Here is a 19522-nt window from a genome sequence, read left to right on the forward strand (position 1 = left end):
CGGTGCCCCCACTCCATCATTTATGACTAGGCATCATCTCTCTCTGTGTACCACCACAAATCTTCATGTTCACGCTTTTCAGTATGCTTAGTTAGGTGAAAAGGAAACATCTGGCACATCATGTCAGCTGCTCTGAGAGTTGTGGGAGATGCAAGCATTACAAAATGGAAGGGAATAATAGAAAGGTGAGTTGTGGACGGTGAAAAATTGCTGGAGTCCTGTTTTTGCTGATTACACCACGTCGCCTGGTCATTCCTGTATCAGAGATAAGATGCTTCTGTCATTATGCTTATGATCATAATTCCATGGTTATTAGACTTTCTATTACATTAATCTGTCCCTTTTTGATGCTATAATTGCTTTTTTTTTTTTTTTTTTTTTTTTTCAATTTGAGATTGTGCGGGGTTTGAAAGTGCCTACTGGTTCAGCCAATGAATTGATTGGAGGTTGAATACCTGTGATCTAGACTCGAACCTACCCTCACCATGATTTTGGGCGGATTTCTTTCTGTCCTAGTTATAAATTATTAAACAAAATAACGAGGTTTGTGTTTTAATTATCCCTCTCTATAATGGACCCCACTTACGCTACGGTTGTAACTACCACCTACTTCATGTAATCTCCCCCCAAGTATTTCTCATTCTTCGCCCGGCCGATCGCTCCTTTTCTCTGGCTTCACGCATGCCATGCGTTCTGTTTTTTGAACGAAGCTCGTGACGAATGCATGTCGGCATCACCGGTGCATGTAACTTTCTGATCTGGAGAGTAAAATTGGTGGGGGAAAAAAATAAACATGGGAAGGAGCGAGGGGCCAGGAGAGTTTCTTACCTTGTCATTTTCTCCGTCAGGGGCTCTCATGAAAGATAATGGCTGTATCTTTTTCTTTTAGCAACTAGCGTTGTCATTATTTTTTGTGAAGTAAATAGTGGCTGTCATATAACTACGAACAGCCATAATTTTCTCTCTCCCCCAACCTTTATTATACTCATCGATGATGACATAATTTTGTGATGTTGCCGCAATCAGGGCCATCCAGTGAGTCTGTTGGGAAAAGATAGCGGGAGAGCACAGGATTCGCCCGAGGAGATTTTTTTTTTTTTTTTTAAATAACATCAGTGCATTCAAATAATTTTAATATGAATATAAGCAAAAGATACCGAAAGCAAAATATGTCTAAAAAGTTCCGGGATTATACCTCCTCTACCCAAAGAGACCCTATCTCTCCCTCACCCAAAGAGACCCTCTGGAATGGTCCACGACAAAGACAGGCGTACAATGGGCTGCAGTATTCATCTTCCGTTAAATATATCCAGAAATACATATTCGATAACTAGATAATAACATAAATACATCCTTCAAAAAGGATAAGCGTGATCATCATGGGTACAATCCTGAATCCAAATCACTACTACAGCTAAGTCGTCTTCAATGATAGGATGGTCGGTCTCCATGATTTGTCTGATATGTAAAATCCCAGCTAAGCAGCACACAGCTCAGTCTTAAGAATCGTGGATAGAAAGAGATGATTTTCCCCAGCAATAATCAACCTAAAGTCATGATCATAGATCACGAAATCAGCCTCACCTTGTTCATACCGTATACTGCCGTCGAAGTTGACCTTCAAATATCTCGAAGGATGAGACTCCCAAATGATAAACACTTATAAGGGAGATTTTTTTTTTTTTACGAAAAAAATGAGAAGGGCCTCTCTCAAATGTTGGATCTAATCTTTTATGAGATTCATGGTCCAAACACCAGAAGCTAGACCTGTTTTACAGCTATCCAGGATCATTGTGGGTCGATCCGAATCCCATAGGGAGAAAAATTATCTATTGAGATTTTTTTTTCTTCCTATGGGATTTTAGATCAGTCCACTCAAATAGTGATCCTAGATAATTGTAAAATAGATCTAGTCTAGCTTATAATTCTGTATTTTTGGTGGTTGGATCATGAATCCCATAGGTTTCTAGTCCAACCATTTAAATAGATCAAAAAAAAAAAAAAAGCCTTGAGAGGTAAGATGTCTTGTTATTCATCTATCAAGCTCATCATATTAGGAGGTGTTTGTTGGGGAGAGAAATGAATGACTTCCATTCCAACCATTTATTTGAAGAAAGCCTGATTTTTCTGAGATAGAATAGAAATAATTCAATTCTTCTAAAACTAAATCCCGACTCTCTCTCAAAGATTCAAATCTTCATTCCGATTTCAATATCACGAACCAAATGCTTTGAGAGATATAATTATTTTGATTCCAATCACAAGCAAACAATCTCTAGGTATTTGGTTGGAAGAGTTGGAATCTAAAATAGACGGCTCTCATTCCAATAATTTAGTTGAGTTCTATTAAGATTTTAATTCTGGGACGGAATGAGCGTGACCCAAACCCCCTTACGATACAATCATAGCTCCCTTAAGAATTCAAATTTTTATTTCGATCATAAATCAAATACTTTAGAAGATATGATCATTTTGATTCTCATTTCAATCCATTCTAATTCAATTGTGAACTAAATAACCTAGATCAAGCTATCATAACACAAGTCAGTTGGGCTTACAAAATATTATTTTTTTAAAAAATATTTTATGCACAGGCAGTGCAGCTCACACGCACCACCCGTGCAATGATTCGCTCACATGCGGGGCCGGACGCAGCGTGCGAAAAAAATTTTTTTTTTTGCTAACTTCACACGGGAGCCGTGAACAGTGTGTGCGGTGCTGCACAGCCTGCGGACTGTGGTGCACAAAGTATTTCTCCATTTCCTAAGTCTCCATTCTTCAAGTTCAAAGTTACATGGCCACTTAAACGGTAGAAGCTTAGAACGATTGTTGGAACGTTCATCTTAGATTTTTATTGCAACTACAAGTAACATGACATGCATTCATCACAACAATCCACTCAATCATACACGCACTCCTACCACGTAGCAATGTTTATTTTTATGCTTTCCATTGGTTTCAATCTCCCATAACAATTAATGAATGAATATTCATCATTGTCAATTAGTTTTACTTAGAAAAAGGCGATGCATGCAACAAGGGCAATCATCAGATACTCGGCTTTGTACTTTTGATCTATATGTTAGCACAGGGAGAAAGATATTTCACCCACGCTACCCAGAACCATGAAACTTGAGATTCTTCCAGGAGCAGGTAAAATATAGTCGGCCTGATTACATGAACAGAGTATAATGTTAAAGCAAAACAACAATTTCTCTCTGGATAATTTAGCATTAAAAAAAAAAAAAAGGACTTTGAACAAAAACTAGTTGGATACATAATTCATCCAGTTAATTTCTGCGAGGGCAGAATTACATCACAGTCATTGACATTATCTGTCGTGCAAGACCAGGATCTTGTTGTAGTAATTCTCGGAGGTTGTTCTCCACCTCTGCCAACTGCTTCTCTAAGTACTCCTTGGATGTCTGCTTACAAATAACACAGCAGATCTTATATTTTTCAACCTTTTTTTGGGGGGTTCTTGGAACGAAAACTGACAGGAAAGGGAGAAACAAACCTGCAAAGAGGAGATAGCTGTTTCACTATCCTTGAACTTCTGTTCTTGCTCATTCAACAAGAGCAATTTTGGCTCCAAAACAAACCTGGACATCATTAAGAGAAATAGATGAATACTGCTAAGAAAATTCTTATTAATCTACGACTGCATCACAAAGCGAGGAAACTTTAGCCAGATAAGAAGAGCTTCTGGTTCATCAGCACTCACACTTTGCCTGCAAAATAACAAGAAAATCATCAAACATTAAATGGAAAGCATTGTTGTGCGGTAATTATCAACAAACTTATGTTATCTATGCTACTATTTCATTGATTTGGTTACGCAAAGAAATAAATGGACTGGTCCTGTCTGCCAACAATGCCCAACTAAGGAGATGGAACTTTGTCTTACTTGTATTCCCATCCTCTAGAAAGTAACTGCAGTATTTTAACCAATGTGAACACGCAGGTTACTGCATGTGGACATTGTGTGCATTGATTCATCCCTGCTCTATAACTATCGACCATTACATAAGGATGTATGAACATTTTGACGTTTCTTCTTTCATACATTAACTTACTAATACAAAATTTTGATTTTAAACCAAGCATTATATGTGCTAATATTCATGCCAGCCTTCCCAAAATTGTTCGTATACAACAATTGGACAAATCACCAAGGTTCCAAGGTTAAGTTTTATGAGAAAGTTCTAATGCCAATATCAGTGGGCCCTTCGGGAATTAGAAAAATTAGGTAAAGGAGATACATTAAGAGCTCTTATAAGTCACATGTGTTCAAGTCCTCTCAAAGCTGAATTAAGTCCTAAATGGTTTAGTGTTCAAATGGTTGTCGTCAGATTTGTCTTAACCCTTTTTTAGTTTCCTAACCAGATCAAATCCTCTGAAGGGTTTAAACAAGGTGATGTGCATGGCTTTCTCCTTTCCAGATCTTGAACCTGGGCAAGGATAGAGAGGTCATATTAACATAAAGTCCCCTTATCAAGCAAGGCCATAAAGCATGTGGAATCATTTAGCAGTCAAATGAAAAAAGGATAGAGCCATCATAGTTCATACTAATGAAGACACCAATCAAGTTGATTTTGAAGCTCATATCCAGCTTGTTGACGATGATTAGCACTAATTAATGTGATGATCAATCAACTAGTTTGCAAAGACCAGTGGATTAGAAAGGCCATGATCCTTGGTACTTGTGCTCGGTTGTCATATAACAGACAGATCAAACAAGAGGCCCCCATCTCAACAATGCAACAATATATGTAATAGATGGAGGATAAAGGTATCAAACTGAAGAGCTGCATGGCCATCTGGCATTTGATGATACTCTCATACACACTGTCAACAGTATGCAATCAATTTGTTTTCACCTCTTTGATACAAGGGCTGTCTGGTGGAACTCTCATCCATGAAGGCCGCTTACATGATACAGTTAAGATGTTGTTCATAATGCTTCAATTCTCACTAAGAAAAAAATTTTCTATCAGAAACTGCAGTTTAAATGAGGTCATAGTTTTACAATAAGGTTGATATACTATAAAGAAAACTTGAATTTATATACCAGGTGTTAGAGCAATTGAGGAAGTTAAAGATCAATGTGCTCATTGATGAAACAATAACTACCCACTGGATCCCCTCATAGCACTCCAAATCCTAAAAGAAGGTTCACATAATGTTCAGCCGACAACTGTTTCATCATTTTCCTATTGTTGCTCTTGCACTGAATACAGCAACTAGCAATACTAGTAATGGCATGCAGCATTTTATGCTTAACACCACTTTAGATGGCTCAGGCATGGAAAACCGATAAATGGCACCACCAATGGTCAACCATGATTGGGAATTATCATAAGCACAATGAGGTTTTGATATTCATAGATAGAATAAATGGTCTCTAAGTGCGCATGAAAAGATGCTTTTGTGGACCTTTGCTTTGCAAGCGACATCTATAAGAAAAGGTAGTAAAGGTATTACTAGGTTAGCGCGATGTGTAAAAAGAGATCGTGGATGCCAGACAGACACTTCGATAAGAATTAAATACTCTTTTCATACCAATAGACTTATATGTGTTTGTATCGTCTGGTAACTGCCGAAGTTCCTCCAGTGTTAGATAAGCACGCTTTTTCTCGCCTTCCTTAGCACGCATCTGATTCTGCACCTGAAAGGTGAAAGAGACTTAAAAAGCACAAGTTAAACAATGTAAGTGTAAATATGATCATTTTACATGCAACAACTTGCTTAGACCTGGATGATCAACTTCCCTTTTAATGTAAAGCAAGCACATACAAACTTTTATCATCAGACCCTTCAATTCATCAATAAGTACCCACAAACAACATGATTATGGGTTTGGGTACACAAACCCCACATTCATACCTGAGTCCATGTAACACAACAAAGAGAAAATGAAGGGAAGAAAATGGAAAAACAAAGAATTTTTGTAATGCATCGTTACTAAATTTGAGGCATGTCTACCTTTTGTTATATTTGAGATAAATAAACCCAAATAGACATGGTCCAGCTCAAAAATTAGTAGTTTGCTTAAGAATCCATTTTCTTGATAATCTTTCCCTTGTTAGTAGGTACCCACCTTTTTTTATTTCTTGTTCCATACATGGAAATAAAAAGAAAGAAAATATCTCAAACAAAATGAGGACTTGGTAACTCTATGTGCGGAGCTAGTAACGTGAGATCAATGAAAGAAGCATTGAAATTGATTTAAAGAAAAGACTGTTTGAAGATTGACCTCAGCTCTCTCAAAAGATTTCAAGTTACTAGTAGACCATAAGAAATTCATCCATAGGGAACTCTTATCCTGCCCGGTATTCCTCATTTATTTTTTTTTCCCTCTCTTTTCACTGACTTCCCAGCACTAGTTTTGCAAACTTTATTTTTACAGAGACAACCTTTTCATCTAAATTGATTAAAGAGTAAGTTCTCACATTTCCATTTCTATAAATACAATTGCCCAAACCTATGGTTAAGCTAAAAAGTCATTGGTCTCAAGGGCTTGTTCTCTCAACTTTAGTTAAAAAGCATTTAGCACAATTAATCTGGGAAAAACATAAAAATAAGCCTTCAAATGGTATATTTTCAGTTAGGCACCATACGTGTCATAAATCCATATTTCCAATACTTGTTTCCTTCTAAATGGAATCAACGAGCATTTCAGTTATTCCCATATAATCCTAATTCCACTGTAAATTCATGACAGATGTATGATCAAGTTGTTGGCATGGCAAAAGAATGCATTGGGGAATGACCAACTAAAATGCAGCGTAGAATCAAATTCTAAGTTAACTACTCAACAAAGAGGATCAACATAACTGGTTCATCCAGATAATTGAACTTTTATTCTTGTGAGGCACTCATGAAATTTATATTAGACATTGAAATCCTAGTTATTCAATAATAGTTGTTTCAGTATGCTGTCCATGTTGTGCAGGTACTAAAACGGCCCCCATCAATAATCTGCAAGGATAATTGAAGTAACATCCGTACACCTAAAAATAAGAAGAAGAACTAACATCTGCATTTTGAGATTTGCCTCAGTTATTATTTACCTCTACCGTTTGGAGTTACAACACGCAGACAAAATACTGATTGTATGGCAGTTTAATAAATCAAATCAGTAGACTTTGACAGCTTTTATTTCAATAGCAATAAGGATCTACTGATTAACTCAAAAGGCAAACTTGTTTTCCAATATTAGAAAAGGAGATGGTAGGAAAGTCTCATGGATTTCAATTACTTGCAGCATGAAGCACAGGCAATGACTAATTGACACAACAGGCTTGAGTAATTATTACAACAAAAGCAATCAAAAAAGAGAGCAATGTTAATGTGGACTGGGTCATATATGCATGGCATGACAACGAATGTTATAATCGACATTTCCCAGTGCATGATTTTGGAGAGAGGGCTACAGTTCCCGTTCCCACTCAGATCTCTGTCTATCCAGGATGGTCACGGTTTCTAGTCACTCTTATTCCAAATCAGACGAGTACGTTGGTTTCAGCAAAGAACACTGTGTGTGATGGATCATAACAAATATAACAAGCATATGTATTGATTGGCAGCTAAAATGTTGAGAGACAGAGAACAGGACAAGTATTAGCAAGCCACAGTATTCCCGTCGGAAATATCTAATCAAACAAGGCCGCCTCAAGCATTCGAAAGAGTACACATTACTCCCTGTTCTTAGAATTTCAAACGAAACATTAGCAAAAAAGAAACCAACTCGCCCATCTCGACACACTATCAGATTATTACTTAAAAAGGAAGTCTTTCATTCGTTGAGAGAAGAAGCTCGCAACAGTAAAAGGAATCAAGAAATCGGAGAGGATCATACCTGCTTCAGCTTTCCTGTGGTCTCTATCATGCGGCCCTGGAGCTCAACGAAAGCCTGCCAACAAATCTTGCTTAGAAGAACTCTATCATAGCAACAATCTACGTTAATTAAAGGAGTATAATCCAAGAGAAATTAAAGGGAAAACGAAGAGGGACTTCCAATTGATCGAAAAAGAAAAGGGACCTACAGCGAGGTAGGAGGGATGAGATCTTTTGATTACCGTGCGGTTTGCTTCGTCCGCCATGCTCGAGATTTTCTGGTGAGATTGCGAACTCGAACTCGAACCCTAACTTTAGGTCGAGGGTGGAAAGAAAGAGGGCGACGGAGAACTGAGTGCAGATCGACGCCCAAGCCGAACTTGGTACAGTGGAGACGGGCTTTTAAAATTGCTGGGCCCAGAGGCGGCCAAACTACAGGCTGGACGCCTAGTAGACAAATTCGGCCTGATTGAGCTGACATGGATAAGAAAAGGCAGGAAATTCTTTGTACACGGCCCATATAAAATCGATGCAGAGCATACTATTTTATTTTATTGAATCACATAATTATTAATTTTTAATATATATTTAATATTTTTTATTTTATTTTTTTTAATTTTGAATGATAATTTTTTTTAAAAAAAATTATGATATCCTATTTCGATGTTACGATATTTTACGTTGAAATTATGATTTTTTTCATAAAATATCATAATTTTTTCATAATATGTTATTAAAAAAATGATAAAAAGTTATAATTTATATCCTTCTTTTTTTTGAAATTTTGTTAAATAATTATGATATAAAGTCATAATTTGAAAGCAGGATGCCATAATATTAGCATAGGATTTCATAATTTTTAAGAAAAGCAAAGAGTATTTTCGTCATCCAAAATTTTAAATGAAAATATAGAACTATAAATATTAAATGGATATTAAATGTGCATTAGACAGTGGTGGCTATGTGATTCAATCGGATGAGGTGGTATGCTTTACGTCGGAATTTCTACATCGCAGACGGTGTACAAAGAATTTCTCAAGAAAAGACTGTTGTTTAATAAGTGGATTAGGAGTAGAACTAAAATCGGATCGGATACCAACATATCCATATACATATTTGCTTTGTTTGACGAATACAAATATGAATATGAATATTATTCAGATACAAAAATTTATATCCATATTTATTTTAAACAGATACAGATACCGCAAATATGGATATAGTAATAGATATAGCTTAGATAATTAAATTTTATGATTATAGAGCCAATGATACTATTGAATAGATAATAAATTAAGTTAATAATATATTTATATAATTATATATTTTTTTAAAAAATTAATAAGTACTATATCAAATTATATAGGATTGTATGTAAATTTGGATATTTGGATATAGATCGAATAGTTGTCTATCTAAATTCATATTTATTTTTTTTAATAAATATAAATATAAATATAACTATTAGTAAATTTTTTAAAATTTTATTTATATATAAATTAATTTAAATATGAAAGCAGGTCCGAATAAATAACATGCTACTTTCGTGCCAAGGAGGATATGAGTACCATGCCGTGAACATGAGTGCCAGCTTGAAACTCGGGAGGTACCACCTCTGGCCAGGAAGGCTTGAAGTCGGCCAGGGATCGCTTTAGGCCCAACGTAAATTTAAGACTATAAATTTCGGACCAGTCGTGGGCTTTCAAGGCTTAAGATCAGTCTAAACCATTTCCACTGGGGCTGGCTTTATCAAGCATATGGTTCGCCCTGGCCGGACCTTTCCAATCCTATTCACCCATTGACGAGAGACGGCAGAGATTCCATCCCAAGGTGTCTCTCTTGTTTCGGCCCCTCTTTCAGTGATTTCTTTGCTGATGCTCGGAAAAAATAAAAAAGAAAGAAAGAAAACACGCACACACGCACAAGTTTTTTGAGATATTCACGGAATCTCTTATATTTTTCAAGGGGCTTATAGATTTTTCACATGCATATTTACATATTCACATGTGATACAATTCACGAACTAATGCCGTAGTAAAACATGGGGAGCTCAAATAGTATAAAATAAGGTACATATCATGCACTAGGTAGCTCTAACATATTGTTGGGATATACCGACCGATCCTAATGTCGACTCACCAGCGCCGACCCGTCCTTAACGCCGACTCGACTTCGGGTCCCGATCCCGACCCATCCATGAGAATGGGCCGACCGACTTCGCCCGACCGACGGCGGGACCATACCCTCTCTCACTATATATATATCGGGGAAGGCAACAGTGTCGGAGGTTCCTTTCGAAATTCTTGAATCCCTTCTCCTCTCTAGCTCTCGCTCTCTCTCGTTAAACTCCTTGTTTCTTTTCACTGTTGCCTAGTCTCCTCTCTGACTTGACCGACGGAGGGTCCCGCCGGAGCCACCTCCGGTCAGTGCGGACTTTCTTTTGCAGGCGCTCGTCCCCGGCGATCAGGCGACAAAGGGATTGACCGCAATACATATACATGCACATACACATTACACAGCCTATATGTGAGAACTAGAATCTCAACTTCTAGTAATTTTATCATGTCCCAGTACACCATGGACATCATAAATTAACCATCTCTGGGAAAACTGTATCCACAGATAATGAAACTGCAGGCCCCCATATGCCATGATCGCAAGTTATTTTCGCTAATTAGCGAAGGGTCTTTTTTTCTAGTGTTTAAGCAAGGTAGTAGGACTTTTTGTTGAGATCTCTTTTAGAAACAACCTAACAATGCTATATTTTTATTTTTATTTTTTATACCTAATCGCTTGAAACATGTTTAGTGATACTTGATGATGCCGCACAAGATGATCAATGATGTGCATTTTACATATCACCTATACTAAAACAACAGGAACATGTTTGGTGCTCTAAAATAGACAACCATGGTGATCTAAGATTACTGATTGATGATCTAAATCATGAGATGATTTGATCCTAATAATCTAAAATGATTGTCTTTCGTAGGTCATGGTCCAGTAGTTTTGGATTTCATGGAATACCAAATAAATTACTCATGGATAATTAGTGGTTAAAGATCTCAGGGAATCCATGAGTAATTTATTTGATATTCTATATTATCGAAGATCACTAACATATAATATCAAAACTATTCTTAATATATTCTATCAAAATATATTTATTAATCATATAAAATACATCATAATAAAATATCAATATATTTATTCTTGCTGTCAAGGGCTTGGGGCTCGGTCTCTGCTCCCACGCACGTGAGATATTGTCTCATCTCATATAAATTAGAGTCCGTCTTAACTCACAATTAATGCGGGACTAATGATGCCCTCCTACATTACAGCTCTCCAGTCAAGAAAGACTCTGAACAAGATTGCGGGAGGTGCACCACAGTTCGTAGGCATATTGCCTCCTACATGGCATGCCAATATTGCGATCAATGGCTCATGACTAGGATGGGTCAGTCTTCACTCTCACGCACGTGAGATACTGTCTACTTCAATTTTTAGCCACTATGGCATGGGGCCTCATGATTTTGTCCTTTAAAAGATATCTCATAGGGAAAGAATGTCTTATTCCATATAAGTCAGAATTCTTCTTGACTCACAATCAATATGGGACTAATGATATCCTCCCTCTTACACTATAATATTTATTAATATACCAATTACTCATATATTTCATAAAAATTTATTTATTAGTCATATAAATTATTAATCCTATAAATATATAGTAATTATTATTAGAATTAATATTTTATAACATATTTTTTAATATTAATATTATTTTTATTCGAAAAATAAAGCAAGAAGAAGTAATATATCAAATAATTTCATTATATAAACACAAAGTATGGTAATATATTTTTTACTATAATTTAAAATTATCATTGAATAATAATATGAAAATAATAAGATTAATAATATAATATAATATAATATATATCATACATATAATCATATAATGTCAATATAATATAATATCATAAATATAATATTGTTATAATGTATTAATGATATATCGATATATCAATTTTTTTATTAGACGAAGAGGTATTTTTGTTCTCAAATTTCAGCCCAACGAGTTTCTAACACCAAGAATGATATTCTATCACTGGATTGGACGATGATTTGAGAAGCTGGGATGATATGTGATAATTACCGCATAGAATTATTATGGTACAACTAAATATGGTACACCATTATTTCTATCCATATCATTCTCGATTTTGGGTTGAACATTCTGTGCACACCAAATGCCTCCTTATAGTAATAGCTTAGCATGCAAACAATATAGGATATTGTATATCGCATGATACTCACAGGTACTATCGACACACATGCATGTATACACACGTTTAATTCATTTCCGAAGAAGATGAAGTGCTGGGGTGCATCCGGTAATCCAGTTGAACTTGTCACTCGACCACAAAGTAAACAATAATTGGCCACGACCAATAATGGCCAGCGTACAATGGGGATAGACAACAAAGGAACTGTGAACAAGAAGCTGGATCATGATTTCCATACAGATGACTTCCATCCCCTCCCAGTTACAAAATCTCACTCATCAGCTTGATTGTTTATTATACTTCTTTAGCTAAACTTTTTAAGGCTACGAAAAATCATCGTATCAACGGCATTTTCAGCCCTCCAAATTATCAACCATTCCGCCGCATGATGAATAATTTTTATTATGGGTGTTGATAAGCTAACCTGCATTAATTTCTGTTACAGCACGTCCAAACTTTAATATATACGTTTTAGATAAGTGACATCCACTGCCGGTATGGCGTAATATCCAGCGTAAGCTTCTACAGCTCCTGATAAAAAGCATCCACCCAGTCGAGGCATGTCATCATCACCAGCTCTCAAATAAGTTGGAAGGTTTCATTTTGCTTGTCCAAGACGTTAGCCAATTAGTTGGACGGTCGAGGCGACCACCCAATCCAGTCCGAGATAAGGGAGACAAGACTAGATTTCTTTAACTTGGAACAACAGGTTCAACCCACCTCAAGGACCATTGGATGCTTCAAAAGATGAGAGGGCCCAAGACCACCTAACCCAACATTACCTGCTGCCCATCCAAAGGATCAAACATATCGGACAACTTACATGGGTGATCTGGGTGGGGCCTACAGCACCAACCTTCCACAAGCTGCTGCTTCCCCTGAATCCCCCACCAAGGATAAAAACAATAACCCCCGTAATGAAAATAATGACAAATCCCTGCCCTTTACGGAAGTAACCGTCGAACTGTGTTTACTTGATTTTGGTAGATTAAAAAGCTAGTGCAACCGTTCCAGCTCGTTAAAGTGGACGCTTGACACAATCATGTAATGATCATTACCATGACTACTTTCACATTTTCATATGATCTGAGCCAAGATAGTCACTGTAACCAATGCGAGTTTGTGACGGTCTATAATCTTGTGGTTAATTATTTGTTAAATGAGATGTTCGAAAACATCAAGATTATAGAAGGGCGGAAGCCTTGTCATGGAGAAGGAAGTTCATTAAATTCTACGTGAACGGTTTTGTCTGAAGCTCGGAGGTTTGTCATGGGGGAATATGCCAATATCTTCTTTATATATTTTAACCCTCTTCTAATGTCCGAGTCTCATGCTATTACACCTATTTCATTCGAAGTTGGAAGGACGAGTAGGCTGATTCACCTAAAGCGACAAACAGGTAAAGCGTACGATTTGCGCTTATTTTAATGCTCCGGCGCAAAAGGATAAGATCACCACGACATGCACATTGCGGTGGTCCCTCATGCCCCTTAAACCTTATCCTATCCCTCATCCAATAATCAATGACAGTTGCCACAATAATAATAATAAACCATGGGATATCAAAAGATATCATAGGCTCAAGCCTCATGTACGTCTTCATTCGTCTCTCTTCTTGGAAGGCTCGGGAAACTCCGCAACCCAGAATCAGAACGAACAAAGCAAGAGTTTTCTTCTCGGGTGAGGTTGGAATTGTCCATATCTCCCTAAGAACTCATCATATATTTTTTATATATAAAGCAAAAAAAGAGAAAAAAAAAGAAATCGGGAAATGTAAGAGACTTCATTTTCTTACTATATTATGCAAAGACCTTTATATATAATATCAGTATCATCATGTTAATACGAGAAGGACTAAACATTTTGGAGATCAGAAAGAGAGAAGGACCTAGGGGATCTAAAAGCTTTCTTGATCTTCCTTTCTCTGCTGACGTGAGGTGGAAGGGGAGCCAATGTGGATGAGTCTCCACTATTCCTCTCATCTTCATCCTCTTCCTCCTCTTTCTCTATCTCCTCTGCGATGTGGTCCGAGGAGAGAGGCGGCAAGCATGTCATAAATGAAGCATAGGAAGCTCTCCTTGTTCTGGAAGCCATCAGCAGCCTTCTCCTTTTGTTGAAGGGGTTCTCTGGCTTCACGAGATCTCTCGCGGTCGAAGTTGCCACATCTGCCAGGCTCGCAAAAGATTTCGACTTCCCGGAAAAGAAATTCGACAGCCCTCGCCTGCAAAAAATAAAACCAACAAAATAACCGAATTTATATTTCTCATTAAAACCCACCCTTCATCAAATCATGATTTTAATAATCAAAATTTACTTCCAATTATTCTTTTTTTTTTTTTTTTTTTGCTCTCATCAAATATTTTTGTTTGTCGATCGATCAAGAAACATTTAGATGAGAATCGATCCACATCGAAATTTTTTTTAAAAAAAAAAATCACACACACATCAAGAGATGGACAAGATCTAAGGACTACCAAGAGTGCTAGCTGATAGATCGAACTCAAGAACAAGTTTTTTTTTTTTTTTCTTTGTATAGATAAAAAAAGGGAGGAAAAAAAAAGAAAGGAAAGAAAGAAACTGACTTGATGGGAAGGGATTCCTCTAAGGAAACCAAAGAGCCGAAAGCCCCATTCTTTGCCTTGCTCTGGACCTCATCCTCCTCCTCCTTTTCCGACGACGAATCAGACGACTGGACTCCGATGGAAGAGGTCTCCGAAGACTCCTCCTCCACCACCTTTTCCTCTATAAAGAACCCATTCCTTTCCTTCCTCTTCCCCTTCTCCTCCTCCCCTTTGTGGTCGTTGTTGTTATCTCCGTGCTGCTGCAGGTAGACCGGGATGGTGACGTGGTCCTTCAGGCCCACCGTGGGTCCTCCGACCACCTCGACGCCGGCGAACACCAGAGACATCCTCCTCCTCCTCCTCCTTTGCGCCTCGTTCTTCCCGTCCTCCTCCTCAGCTCCCTAGTCATCAATCGGACGGCTGGCGGGCGGCGGGGCGGGGGACAAGATAAAGCTGGCGGCGGCGCTCGTGGGTCCCAACCTAACGCGGGGGCATGGCGATGCCCTCTGCTCTCCCTCCCTTTCTTTGTCTCCTACCTCCGCCTGTGCTTAAATCTTTTTTCCTTCTTTTGAGAACGAGAAAGTGAGACAAGGGAGAGATGGAACGAGATGAGAAATAAGAGAGAAGAGGGGAAATATAAGGAGAAGAGGGGTCCGGATGGCGGGCTTTGACACGTTCCCTCTGGGTCCGCAAACGTGTCTCCGTTTGCGACAGTGACGCGGCCCTCAAAACCACTACTCCCTCCCCGGTCACCACTTATCACCCAGACCCATAGAATACGATGCCGCTCCGGCCCCCATAATCCACTCTCCTCCGTATCCTTTATCCCATCTCTATCCCTACATCTTTCTCTCTCTCTTATACACCTGATCCTGCTCGTGTATCAGTGAGATGGTGGCGCCCGTTGGACCAGGTTGATATTTTTGGAAGGTTGCTGCAGCACGAGCTAGCTGGTAACCCTTGCGCCTTGGCACGTTCCATGAGCTGTTTCGACGTTTGAATGGGGACGAGTGGATGAGGATTCGTTGTGCTCGGTGGCGGCACCGTATGGTTCGGAGATGGGCTCCATGTCATCACAAGGTGACGCTTCCTGCTACTAGATGGAGTGACACAGGGGTGATGATATGAATGCTTTAGGTTGCTTGATGGAGATCATCAGTATCAATGGCATGGATGTATAGTCCAAAACAGTAAAAAAAAAAAAAAATACAAACGTGATAGGTGTCTATCATGTTGTATACGGCTAAATATATGGCCTCAACACAATATGCCGGGATTGTGGATATAAATATGGAGAGAGAGAGTGTGTGCGCATGTGTATGGACCATGGTAGATGTGCGTGTGTGTATATATTATTAAAATAAAAATTGAATATGATAGTGCATTGTAAAAACATATCTAATATCACCACTAACTAACTGCTTGTTTGTATTAAGATCACAACAAAATAAAAATAATGAAAGATACATTTTGCTTCATTTTTTGATTTTGACGGATTATAGATGTTTCAAAAAGATGTGGAAAATAACGAGAGGATACCATCATATCCAAAAATTTTAAAAACTTCTATGGATCACAAGGGATCAGCAGGTTTCATGAAAGTATATATATGCATGTGAAGTTATAAAATTTTCATCATACCATATTTATAATAAAAATAAAAATAATAGCATATTGTTCTGGTTCATCATTTGGATATCGGATGGCCCTCCTGATAAATTATAGATGTGATGGAAAGCAGCAATGCCTTCATACACCACAAGAATTTTTAATGAAATCATACGAGAAGGTAGATTTGTTGAAAAGTAAAAGTCTTTTCTATTTTTTTCAGTATTGTAATAACTTTTTCTCAAAAAAAACTATATATTGATGCAATAACGTTAATGACAACAATCCAATATGGATTCATGAGCTAAGCACAACGAACATAGATAGTCTGATGTCCTAGATATGGGAAATCTCTTTACTTTTAGGCATGTGACAGATGTTCAGCAGATATATAGCATTTTGAAAAAACTCCTGCCCAATCAAATAAGATGATATTGTTTATTTTAGACTGATGTGGGAGAGATTTAAATGCAGGTTTACCCCTTAGACTTGTCAATGCTTGATAACACCCAAAATGTATAAAATTCACATAACATGAGAAGCAAACGCATTTACAATGTAAAGTGAGTCACCGTCACTTGTCATTACATGAGGCTCATAGGACGAGATCTCTCTTTCTCTCTCCTTTTCCTACTGTTATTGGGATCCTTTTTGATGTTAAAGAAATAGATTGTCTATATCAATTTTTATACGATATTCCAATTGTTCTTTTAATTGAATCGGCATGATATATATGTAACAAAAGGGAAGGAAAATAATGAGAATATTACTAATTATTAATACTTGACGAAGGTTTTTAAAGAAATTTCATGAGAGAGTAAGAGCTGATGACCAAGTTCTCTGATGATAGCTTGAATCTAATAAATAAAGCACCTTTTTTATCCAATTATAAAGGTTATCTAGATAAAAAAAAAAAAACAAACTTTGTTTCAATCGATAATGCCCCGCGGCATATTAGACACCATTATTATTAAAAAACTTCATGAGCCTACACTCGGCATGCATCTGGCACAACATCCGTGTCTACCCGAACATCATCACTCATCTCATGCTAAACCAATGCCAGACGCCATGTGCAGGTGTTGCTTCATAGAAACAACAGGTCTAAGTTAGTGCTAAGTTAGACTTGGAATCAACAGGTCTAAGTTAGACTTGGAATCGAAGGCTTGCGACTTGTACAGTCGTAGTACTCGCTGTCCCCACCGAAACCTGTTATGAAACTTCTGCAATTAAACATTGCGGACCGGAATACTTCGGGTGAAGAAGGAAGAACCTCACACGGAGAGAGCTTCATCAGTACCTTATCAAAAGACCAACCATTTCCACTAATCTTTTTTTTTTCGGTAGGGGCGGTTCTAAGTTCTGAGAGATCTGAGAGCTTACCTCGAGGAGCAAAACAATTCACAATTAATGCTTTGACCAAAGGCCCAGTGTTATTATATTATGTGGCTGGGGACTTGGATGCGGGAGGACTTCATAGGCATTGGCAGACAGATATTCTAAGCAGGGTCTTATAAAAATATTTGTAGCATGTACTGTAAATTAAAGTTGAGGAAGGGAGGGGGAGCGTGGGTGAAGATGCATTCGGTCAATGGATTAGAAAACCAAATGGCTTGGAGGATGGTTGGATTGGGACTAAATAAGAGATCAGAGCCCCATCATTATTACCATTTGTCCCTCAACTTATGACGTATCTTATAAAAATTTAAGCCATTCATTGCATGAGAATTTTGATATATCTGATGAATCGGTAGCTTAATATCGATGCATGAAATTGAACTACCTCCCACTTCCATAGAAGCAGGGAAAAAAGATATTTAGAATCTTTTGCTTGAGGGATATGGTTTGCAATTATTTAATCATTCAAAAGAGAAGAAGATACTGCGATGGAGCTGGAAAGGATTGATGGATGGATGGGCATAGGAATTAATGGGTGCGATGAGGTGGGTGCTGTTTTGTCCAGACGCATGCACTACGTTGCAGGTGGCGTCCACATCGACACGGATCGGTGTGAAGGAATCGTAGTTAACTGGGATATTTTCATCCATGGTACGTCTCTGCTTGCGGAACTTCTTATACTTACTTTCTAAGCCGAGGATGCTTTCCACCGTTATGCATAAAGATACTTCTTGTGGTATTGTATAATGACCGGTGTATCAACCGTATGATCCATTGGGATCCTTGTGGCCACCCTCCTACGAAGGTATGATCAAATCCAGTGGTGGAGAAGGGAATGTTCAGCCCCTTCTAGGCTTCCAAGGCTTTCTCTTAATGAAGGAAGCTTTGATCCCAACCTTCACCGAACCTTAACCTGTTGCAAGAAAGATCAAAGTCTGGTGTGGACGTACAAGTTCAAAGTCCGGTGCAAACGTACAAGACGGACTTATATATGCTGGCGTAACCTGTTTTAAAAGATGTTGAGGTTGCTATTACCGTGGAAAAGGATAACGATAGGACAGGCAATCGAGTAGGATTGTGGAATTAGATGGTGTGGCAGTTAAGGAGAACACGTTAATGTCTTATCTAACCATTAAGTATGTCTTGGAGTCAAGATTTGATAAGATTGCATGGAAACTTATTATTAAAAAGGATAAGACGATGGTACCTGCAGGGAGACTAAAAATGGCGTAAGGACTAGATCAGGGGAAACCAATGTCTGGGTGCATAAATAAAAATGAAAATTGTGTGAAATTATCTAGAAAAATTGATAGAAGATAAAGCTGCAAACGGAAGATAAGTTGTGAAATAGGATTTATAAAGTCTTTTTTTTTTTTTTTTTGAAGAGAGAAATAGGATTTATAAAGTCTGACCCGTATGATTTGGATAAAAAGTTAGTTCTCGTGGCGTAAAACAGAGAAAAATAAAAAACCGTGCAAGCGTGCAAGGTGGATGGGACATTTAAAAAAACAAAAGAAATAAAAGTTCAAAGATCCTTCCATTGCAAGTCCTGAGCCACTGAGTCTATTGGTTTGACATGTTCCATACCATTGGATGTTAGCAAAACATGTCAGCTGCCCATGGGATCAAAAATCGATCAATTCCAGTGGTGGCGGGCATTGTGACCAACCATCTGGGACCGCCTCGAGCCACCCAAATAAACAAGAACCATCCGTTTAGGCATCATGTCAGTAGATGGGGGTATGTTTAGTTGGTGACGTCGGAATTTGAAATGGGAACGAGGATAAGTAACTTCTATCTCAATTATTTGATTGAAATTTTTTTATT

At 37.9% G+C, this 19522-nt stretch overlaps 2 protein-coding genes across 2 annotated transcripts; both read right to left on the bottom strand.

Annotated features, from left to right (window-relative positions):
• Positions 1-3114: 3114 nt before the first annotated feature.
• LOC105050837 (prefoldin subunit 1) lies at positions 3115-8236 on the bottom strand. Its single transcript, XM_010931017.3, has 6 exons — positions 8082-8236; positions 7862-7915; positions 5563-5668; positions 3725-3731; positions 3518-3602; positions 3115-3425 (listed from the first exon to the last, which is right to left on the bottom strand). The coding sequence occupies exons 1-6, from the start codon at positions 8103-8105 to the stop codon at positions 3312-3314; spliced, it is 390 nt and encodes a 129-aa protein (XP_010929319.1). The 5' UTR covers positions 8106-8236; the 3' UTR covers positions 3115-3311.
• A 5666-nt stretch (positions 8237-13902) lies between these two features.
• Positions 13903-15281, bottom strand: LOC105050836 (protein OXIDATIVE STRESS 3 LIKE 4). The gene is made up of 2 exons (XM_010931016.4): positions 14711-15281; positions 13903-14349 (listed from the first exon to the last, which is right to left on the bottom strand). Exons 1-2 carry the CDS (start codon positions 15034-15036, stop codon positions 13983-13985), a joined length of 693 nt encoding a protein of 230 aa, XP_010929318.1. The 5' UTR covers positions 15037-15281; the 3' UTR covers positions 13903-13982.
• Between the last annotated feature and the right edge of the window lie 4241 nt (positions 15282-19522).

The sequence above is a fragment of the Elaeis guineensis genome, chromosome 8 (genome assembly GCF_000442705.2).
Source record: "Elaeis guineensis isolate ETL-2024a chromosome 8, EG11, whole genome shotgun sequence".
Lineage (NCBI taxonomy): Eukaryota > Viridiplantae > Streptophyta > Magnoliopsida > Arecales > Arecaceae > Elaeis > Elaeis guineensis.

Coding starts and splice junctions, on each gene's coding strand:
- LOC105050837 (XM_010931017.3), bottom strand. CDS start 8,105: ATGGCGGACGAAGCAAACCGCACG. Junction 7,916..8,081: donor CGGACGAAGCAAACCGCACG/GTAATCAAAAGA, acceptor ATTTGTTGGCAG/GCTTTCGTTGAGCTCCAGGG. Junction 3,426..3,517: donor CAGCTATCTCCTCTTTGCAG/GTTTGTTTCTCC, acceptor ATTTGTAAGCAG/ACATCCAAGGAGTACTTAGA.
- LOC105050836 (XM_010931016.4), bottom strand. CDS start 15,036: ATGTCTCTGGTGTTCGCCGGCGTCGAGGTGGTCGGAGGACCCACGGTG. Junction 14,350..14,710: donor GAGGAATCCCTTCCCATCAA/GTCAGTTTCTTT, acceptor TATTTTTTGCAG/GCGAGGGCTGTCGAATTTCT.